The sequence below is a fragment of the Rhinopithecus bieti genome, unplaced genomic scaffold (genome assembly GCF_001698545.2).
Source record: "Rhinopithecus bieti isolate Rb0 unplaced genomic scaffold, ASM169854v2 scaffold_43, whole genome shotgun sequence".
Lineage (NCBI taxonomy): Eukaryota > Metazoa > Chordata > Mammalia > Primates > Cercopithecidae > Rhinopithecus > Rhinopithecus bieti.
The window spans coordinates 182111-191227 of NW_016803060.1; the positions used below are offsets into that span (position 1 = coordinate 182111).

The 9117-nt window shown below is 54.3% G+C and overlaps 1 protein-coding gene across 3 annotated transcripts in view; it reads right to left on the reverse strand.

Annotated features, from left to right (window-relative positions):
* Window positions 1-299: 299 nt before the first annotated feature.
* The window catches only part of GRM2 (glutamate metabotropic receptor 2), a 12161-nt gene continuing 3343 nt past the window's right edge, over window positions 300-9117 (reverse strand). Inside the window, exons 1-5 of one of the 3 annotated variants that reach the window (XM_017889037.1) lie at window positions 5696-5814; window positions 3723-3844; window positions 2769-3630; window positions 1094-1274; window positions 300-872 (exon numbers count right to left, since the gene is read on the reverse strand). In XM_017889037.1, coding sequence (XP_017744526.1) covers window positions 799-872; window positions 1094-1274; window positions 2769-3630; window positions 3723-3844; window positions 5696-5698 — 1242 coding nt within the window. In that variant the 5' untranslated portion in view covers window positions 5699-5814 and the 3' untranslated portion in view covers window positions 300-798. Of the gene's footprint in view, window positions 873-1093; window positions 1275-1996; window positions 2129-2768; window positions 3845-5695; window positions 6534-9117 lie in introns of those variants that run through there. The other 2 variants (XM_017888908.1, XM_017888976.1) reach the window with 2 other exon arrangements.

The following is a 9117-nucleotide window of genomic DNA, read 5'->3' on the forward strand; positions in this document are numbered from 1 at the left end:
GGAGGCCAGGACCCCAGGGAAACCCCTGGACTGCCAGATAAGCCTATTCATTCATCTCTATCCATGTAAAGCCCCCATCTGACCCCAGGATGCCTGGGCCAGTCTGCAGTGGCTCCTTTTAAGGGAGGATGGCTCATTCATTTTCCATCTCCCCACCAGGCAGGGCTGGGTCTGTCTCGGTGGCAGACAGGTCCTAACATCAGGCGCAGAGCACAGTCGATGTTTAAACACTAGCAGAATGATGGCTGGGAGGCTGTGGAGGGCATGAAGGGCCTTGCTGGGTCAAAGGCAAAGAGTGATTTTTTAAAATAAAGCCACTTTATTTACAGGTAATACAAAATAAACGACAGGACAAACTACTGTGCGGGGAGGGGCAGCCCCCACAATAACCACCCTCCCCATCCCAGAGTAACTGATATAAAAAATAAAAAAGGTCCTAGATAGGGGGAGGGGCTGGGCTGGAAGCACCTTTGCTGGTTAGGACTGGGGCCTGCCGTCCTCCGCCACCCCGGTCCAGGACAGACTGGACCCTGGCTTGCTCCTCTCCGAGCCCTGGGCCTGGCCAGGATGAAACACAGCTACAAGGGCAGTTCGTGGCCACTGCAGAGGCTCCCAGCCAAGGCTCCTGACTTCTGAGTCTGAAGAGTTGGGGTAAGGAGGTGGGTAAGTGACTTTGGGGGCAGACATGGGGTGGGCAATAAATTATTGCAGTGCTCCAGCCAACTTCCTCCTGGCCCTGGACGCGGGTCTGCACTAGGTTCCCAGGAGCAGCTGTGTCAGGGCGGGAGTATGGGGTCTTCAAAGAGATGATGTTGTCGAGTCTACCACCTCACGGCCATTGCAAACGGTGGGGACAAACTGGGAGCCAGACCCTAAGAAAAGGAAGCCAGAGGTTGGGGCCAACTCTGAGGTCCTCCATGGAGGGCAGGCAATGGGGAAGCAGGGCTGTGAGGGAAGCCTCCCCTCCCCTCTCCCATCCTCTCCTGCCAGTGTCACTTGAGGGGCACCTCACCCCCAGACAAGAGATCTCAGCAACCCAAGGAGCTGGACAGGGAGAGGGGAACAGGCAGAGAGGGCTGCTTACAACACTGACCTTGGCCAAGGCTGGAGCTGGCCCTGGCAGCAGCACTGCCAAAACGGCTGGTGGGCGCCCGGTGGCTAACCACGTTCTTCTGCGGCTGGAAGAGGATGATGTGCAGCTTGGGCGCAAAGAGGCAGCCAAGCACCACGGAGCCACTGAGGCTGACCGACACGCACATGGTGGTGGTCTGTACCTGTGGTGGGTGAGTGGGTGAACAGGCACAGGTCAAGACCTGGGCCTGACCCCAGGACCCCCTGCCCGGGCTGTGGGGGAAGGAGTGGGGGAGACTCAGCATCCAACACTGGGCTGTGATACATTTGCCAGGTCCCAAAGCATTGCTAGGAAAATTGGGCACAGTCCCAGCATCAGACCCAGACCATTTTCCCAGGGTGAAAAGAGTTCCAGCTGAAGGGGAGAACATGCAGGGGTGCATGTATACGCAGGGGTGTGTGCATTTGAGGGGGTGCAGGTATGGAGTGCATGCATGTAGGTGTGTGTGTGTGTATCTGTGTAAGTGCATGTATGTGGGGTGGTGAATTTCTGCAGCTGTCTGCGTGAGTGTATGTGTGTGTGAGTGTAGGGTGCATGGATATGGATTCATTTGTTAGGAAGATGTGTGTGTGCCAACGAGTATGTGTATGTGGGATATGTGTGTGTGCATGCATGTGGCTATGTCTGTGTGTACGTGTGTGTGTGTGTGTGTGTGCATGCATGTATGGGTACAGTGTGTGTCCCAGGTGAGTCCTTAGCTGCCTGTGATTGGCATGCAAATGCAAATCATATGCAAATACAGGCTGAGTTAGAGCAGAATCCCTCCCCAGCCCTGGCCTCTACCACCCAAGCAGGTGGCCCAGCAGGTGCAAGCAGAGCAGCCAAGCCCAGCGGTCCCTGGCCCCCAGCACTTTGCCACCACACCTCTGTCTTGGGGAAGGGGCCTTTGCCAGGGCTTTCGCCTCAATTTTTCTGCAGTTCAGACCCTGCTCTGCACTCCCAAGCTGAGTGACCTTGGGCAAGGGATTGAACCTCCCTGAGTCTCTGTTTCTTCATCTGTAAAATGGGAGAGCCATGGAGCTTACTCAAGTCATGAAGATTAACCAAGACGATCCTCTTATTCAGGACACAGCTCTTCTGTCACCTCCTCAGAGAGGGCTTCCCTGACCACCCTATCTGAAGCAGTCATTGCCCCTTGGAGCTGGGGAGACCATTGAGACACAGTGCCATTTGGAACCAAATTTGCTCAGAAGCCACCAACTGGGGAACAATTTGCACCTGCTTAGCTTTTCTCAACTCTATACCACAGATCTCCTCCCCTACCCACCTTGCTTCATCTTTCCTGCCTTCCCTGGCTTCATCTCGCAACCCCTTCTGCAGCTGACCCCTCAGTGGAGGAGGGCAGAACCCTGTTCATTTGAACATATTTCTGCACCCCTATTTCCTCCCAGGATAGGGGATGACATGCAAGTCCTGAAATCCCAGCTCTCTCTAACTCGAGTTCACCACCTCCCTGGCCATTTCCCTAAGCCCTATTCAGCCCTCCCACCTTCCCCTTGGGATCCACACAAGCTGTGGTCCCCTACGTGGGCATTTAACCTCTTGGAGCCCCAGAGCTACCAGTAGATTAAATAAGATACAGGAAACAGAGGGTCTGGTGTCCCATCTCCCCTGACCTCTGTGGCAGGTAGCTCACCCGGTAGTCACTGGAGGTGACGTAGAAGATGGGCAGGAATGCCAGCCAGATGATGCAGGTGGTGTACATGGTGAAGCCAATGAACTTGGCCTCATTGAAGTTTTCAGGGCACTTGCGAGTCTTGAAGGCATAAAGTGTGCAGAGTGCGATGAGGAGCACGTTGTAGGCCAGCGAGCCCAACATACTTGCATCGCGGTGGTTGCAACGCAGGGTCACCACCTCCCGCCGTTCGGGGGCCGTCTCCTTGCCTGTGCCCGGTGCCTCCACCACCAACCAGGCGATCACAATGAGCAGCTGGCCCGAGATAAGCGCCAGGCAGATGGCCACCTGTGAGGCAGGACTGATGAAGCGTGGCCGCTGGGCACCCTCCCGGGCCCCACCAAAGATGCGTGCAATGCGGTTGGTCTTGGTGAGCAGGGCTGAGTAGCAGACAGAGAAGGCAGTGCCCAAACCAAGACGCCGTAAGGTACACACTGCCGTGGATGGCTTGGCAATGAAGATGAAGGTCATGCAGTAGCAGAGGAAGACACCACCCAGCAGGATGTAGCAGAGCTCCCGACCCGAGGCCTTGACCACTGGTGTGGCATTGTGCCGCACAAAGACACCCAGCACAAAGAGGGTGGCCAGAGCACCCAGGCAGGCGATGGTGACAGGTCCCACAGCCCAGGCATCGCCCCAGCGGATGTACTCCTGGGGCAGTTCAAAGCAGCCAGTCAGGCTGGCATTGGGCCAGTAGCCCAGGCCACAGTCGGCGCAGGTGAATTCGTCCAATCGGTACTCATAGGGCTGGCACGGGATGCAGAGCCAGCAGCAGACCTCGCCCGGCTGCACACTCTTCACCTCATTCCGGAGGCAGGGCTCACTGCAGCGAGAGGCGGGCAGGGGGCCAGCTGAGGGTGAGGCCCATGGGATGAGGCTGGTGTCCAGAGTCAAGCCTTCTGCCCAGTAGCCCACCTTCTGGTAGCGATAGCGCCCACTGCCTGCACGCAGATAGGTGAAGATGTTGTAGCGGCCAATACCATCACCAAAGCGGTCAAAGCGGACCTCATTGTGGGTGTCAGCTGGGCGAAAGGGGGCTAGGATGGGGAAGGGAAGGAAGAGAAGATTGGACTAGCGTGTTACCCTGATGTGACCTCAACATCCACCCTAACATGGAACCCAAACGCCAGCGCTAAGGCCACCATTAGCCCTTCCAATCCTTAACCCAATACTAAATCCTGTCTTGACCCCAGTCATTTTTCTAAATGAGAGATGACAACAAAGTCTTACTCCTAAACTCCAACATCAAACCCCAACCCTAAATGCCAAATGCAATCCCAGCCTTAAAGCCCAGACATCTCCAAAAACCTAATGCCCACATCAATCCCCAACCATGACTCCCCAAATTCAACTTTAGTACTATCCAACACTTTCCAACCCAGGCCCCAAATCCCAACTTCATCGAAACATACACTACAGCCCTCTCCCCAGACTCAATGCTAAGGCTAAACCCAGTCTCAGTTCCAATCCTGTCCCCACTAATCCTAACAACAACCCCAGCTCCAGCACCCCCAGTCCTAATAGTCATCCTGGTACAAACTGAATCCCAGCCTCAGAGGTCACCTGCAACTACTGCCATTTGCCAGAATGTGCTCAGTGGCTGGAAAATCACTTCCTCTCTCCACCCCCACTTCATCCCCTGTGAACCTCACATCTCCCAGCCAGGCTCTAGCCAGGATTTACAGCCATCCCCAGCCCCAGTGAGAAATCAGGGTTCAAGAAAGCAAAAGACACGCTTAAGGCCCCATGAGTGAATAGTGCAGCCTAGATTCAAACCCAGGTCCCCTCAAGCACCTACTCTTTCTACTCAGCCTAAAAGTTCTCAAAATCCAACTCTAGCCCTACCATAAATGCCAACCAAGTCAAACATGCTGAATTTAGCCTTGCTCTAACATCAGCCCAATTGGACCCCAGACTCCAACCCTAACCCCTACGCTGATTGTAGCATAACTCTGAATGTCACTTCTATTGGAATTACTCTTCATCTTAACCCTGAGCCAGGGCTTCCAAGCTTTGTCTCCCACTGTTCCCATGGTGATTCTTCCTGAAGCATAGTGACGATCTGTAGCACTCACTTCTCTTAAAGCTGGCACTCTTATTAAAATAACTTTTGATTTCAGGAGACTTTCAGGTCACCTTGAGTGGAAAATCAAGATTAGGAATAGAAATTTTCCCTGAAGCTAGGTGCAGTGCCACATGCCTGTCATCCTAGCTACTCTGGAGACTGAGGCAGAAGGATCACTTGAGCCCAGGAGTTGGAGGCTGTATTGTGCTTGTGAATAACCACTGCACTCCAGCCTGGACAATATAGTGAGACTCCATCTCTGAAAGAAAAAGAGACAGAGAAAGAAAGAAAAAGAGAGACAGAGAGAGAAAGAAAGAAAGAAGAGAGAAAAGAAAGAAAGAAAGAAAGAAGAGAGAAAAGAAAGAAAGAAAGAAAGAAAGAAAGAAAGAAAGAAAGAAAGAAAGAAAGAAAGAAAGAAAGAAAGAAAGAAAGAATATAGAGTGTCATCCTGATGTTCACCCTCAAGTCAGACTGATTCTAACTCTCACTGGTGCCTGAGAATGGGCTTGAGGTCTCCTGGTCTCCACCTTTGGCAAGATAAGGAGACAGAAGATAGAGGGCAGGGTCCAAGGAGGAGCCAGAGACCCTCAAAATGGCAGGACCAGGCCAGAGGTCTACTCTCTGGAAGAAAGTGGAACCTCAGCCCTGGCTTCAGTTGGAGTCCTCTCTGCCTAGCATTCTTGCCCTGGCTCTGATGCCACTCCTGGGTGAGTCCTTTACTTTCACTCTACTGTTTCCTTAGCAAAGGAATGGAAGCTGAAGGCCTGCTTCCCCTCATCCTCTGACAGCCAGCAGGCCAATGGACACTGGCCAACAACATTACCATCAAACTTGACGTTGAGCACAAAGTCCTTGTAGAGGCGGCGCCCGTTGACTGGCCGCATTGCGTCACAGAGCCGGGTGGTGTTGGGGCAGAGGGCACGGTGCATGTTGTGGAGTGCATGGGCCATGGCATACACTGCATTGACCACAAACATGATCTTAGACTCCTGCTCAAAGGGCACAGCCCAGAGAGAGTGGACTGCGCAGTCTCGCTGCCGGAAGCTGCAGCGGAACCTCTGCTCCCAGAATTCACGGAACCAGGGATTCCGGCTGTTGTTCCAAGGGTCCAGGCTCTGGAAGTAGGAGGCAAAGTCACTGATGGGGTAGGAGGCCAGCTCGATGGTGATGGCACCCTCAGCAGCCCCCTCACTGCCTGCCACCACACTCTCCAGGGCCCCCCAGCCATCACTGGCCACCCAGGTGAAGCTGGCATTGAGACGCTGGCTGGCAGCAAGCAGCTCCCGGGCATCCTCAGAACGGGTGAACAGGACAGCCACGCGGGCACTGGGCTTCTGCAGCAGGGCTCGCACCACACCCTCAAAGGCCGCACGGTTCATGGCACGGCCCACTTTCTCCGAGGTGGCCACACAGATGTTGCGGGCACGAGCCTCTAGCTCAAAGGCCTCAATGCCTGTCTCGCCATAGTCGCCCTCAGACGCCACAGTGGACACATAGGTCCAGTTGAAGAAGCGGAGAATCTCAGCCATGGCCTTGGCTTGGAAGAAGTCAGGGGGCACTGTGCGGGCAAAGTAGTCATAGCGGGACTTGTCACTCAGCTTGGCACTGGTGGAGGCATAGCTGATCTGCGGGATCTGAAATAGCCGCAAGAGGTTGGCCACCTGGGGGAGGATTAGAGAAGGCAAAGATCAGAGGTCAGATCAAACACTAGAGACAGGTGCATCCCCCACAGCTAGCAGGTCTTGGTGTCAAGTGTCCACAAGGTCAGCCCTAAAGGCTCCCTCTCTAAAGCCCTGCATCCCGACTTGACAGTCTTCCCTCTGGGGTAGGGAGTTTTTTTAATCTCTTTCCAAGGGCTGAGAGAGAGAAGACCCAGGGCTGAGACACCAGGGTCATGAGCCACACATGATCCCCTCTGCCATCCCCTTTTAGACACATGGCAGGGGGGCCAAGGGAAGGCCTGGGTGGAGGGAGGTTGGCACCTGGCTACACTGGGGCAGAGGGAGGCATGAGATGGCATCTGGTTACTCAGAGCTCTTTGGCTCTCTACTTATTTGAGGGTAGGTAGCCCTTCCCCTGAATCAATCTGACAGAATGATACAGAAAGAAGGAAAAGGTTCCCTTAGGAAGAAAGACAGATTCTACAGCAGAGGGTGAGTCTTGTGTTGCAACTGGATACAGTCTATGGCTCTGACAGTCTAGGGTTCAATGTCTCCTCCCCTCCCACATGTTCTACCTTTGGGCCCCTGGAGTTGGCAAATCTCCCTGAGCCTCAGTTTCACATCCCTGCCCTACAAGGCTGCTGAGAGGATAAAAATAATAATGCATGGGAGGCCACAGTGCCTGGCAAAGGGAAGATGATAGGGACATGGGCAAGAGAGAAGGAGCAGCCATGAGGGGGAATATCAACAGGTATGTGCAGCCTACGGATGACAGGCTAGCCTCATGTTGATCAGGACAAGGGAGAAGCAGACCACTGCTTAGGCATGGGTCCTGATCCAGGAGGCAGGCAGCTCGGGATGGCAAGCAGGTAACTGGACTTCTGGAGATAAATACATGGGCCCTAAGGAGAACTGTGGAGAAAACATCAGCAGAGGTCCTGGAAGACAGCAGCAGGTGGGAGGCCACCCACTCATCCCTGCCTCAACCCAGGGCTGCAGACGTAGATGCTAGCAAGCCACATTTTCCCAGGCTGCTGCCTAGCCACCTCCAGTGACTGGGACTAGCAGGACAGCTGCCTAGCCACCTCCAGTGACTGGGATTAGCAGGACAGCTGCCTAGCCACCTCCAGTGACTGGGATTAGCAGGACAGATAATCTACTCCCAGCAGTGGACAGCGTGGCCAGGCCTCCCCGACTCCAGGCCAGTAACTGACTCTAGGGTTCTGATTACTGCTTCTGCTCCATCTCTCCTGAACAACTGTTCCAGCATAGGGGGCCTGGCTCTCTCCATCACGACAATGCCCTCAGTCACTCTCCTATAGGAAGCTGAGGCCCAGCCAAGGCCTACCTTATGTCCCCCAGCCCTGATCCTAGCTCCAGCCGCATCTTCCAGCAGCCTGTGCTGGGTACTTGGCAAGCGGGAATCTGGGTGAGAGGTAGGACCCAGTCAGAGACAGGAAGATCACAGCTGGGCACAGCCCTGGGAGCAGCAGAGGGGTCAGCGGGGCCAGCAGCCTCTGCTGAAGCTGAGCCACAGGGCACCCTCTGCTGGTCCCTGTGGGAAAGTAGGAGGCTAAGGGCAGGGGAGCTGGCTCCCCACCCTTCCCCTGCTTCAAATCCTGTGCCCCCTGAAGACTCTCTGGTGCCCTCCCCTGACACATTCGTTTATCTTCCTCCTGACTCCTCTGCCCTGATGTTCTCCTCTGGCCACTCCTGGCTTCTACCTGGCCACCCCTCTCCAATCCAGGCAGAGATGATCTGACAAGTCAGGAGCCCCTTGGCCAAGAGCCGATTTCACAGCTCCCCTCCACCACTGCCTTGAATGTGGCCCACCTCTCTCTGAGCTTTGGTTTCCTCATCTATAAAATGGGTTAAAAATAATAGCAGCTAATATCAACTGTGCCCTTATGACTTGTCAGGCCCCCTGATACATACTATGCATGTATCAACTCATTAAATTTCCATGGCAAACCTGAAAGTAGAAAGTATTGTGGGCCGGGCACAGTGGCTCACGCCTCTAATCCCAGCACTTTGGGAGGCCGAGGTGGGCGGATCACCTGAAGTCAGGAGTTTGAGACCAGCCTGACCAACACGGTGAGGTCAGGCTCGTCTCTACTAAAAATACAAAAATTAGCCAGGCATGGTGGCAGGCGCCTGTAATCCCAGCTACTTGGGAGGCTGAGGCAGGAGAATCGCTTGAACCCGGGAGGCAGAGGTTGCAGTAGGCTGAGATCTCACCACTGCACTCCAGCCTGGGAGACAGAGCAATATATTGTCTCAAAAAAGAAAACAAAAAAAAGTGTTGTAAATCCAATTTTATAAGGAAGAAACTGTGACACAGAAAAGAGAAATTACATGCCAGGGTCATGCAGTTAGTAAGTGGGGAGACCAGGCTATTAAACCCCTCAGAGTTGTTTAACATCAAGGGTGAGGGGGTGTGTGTGTGTGTGAGAGAGGGTGTGTGGGTGTGTGTGGGGGGGTGTGTGTGGGTGTGTGTGGGTGTATGTGTGTGGGTGTGTGTGGGGTGTGGGTGTGTGTGGGGGGTGTGGGTGTGTGTGGGTATGTGGAGGGTGTGGGTGTGTGT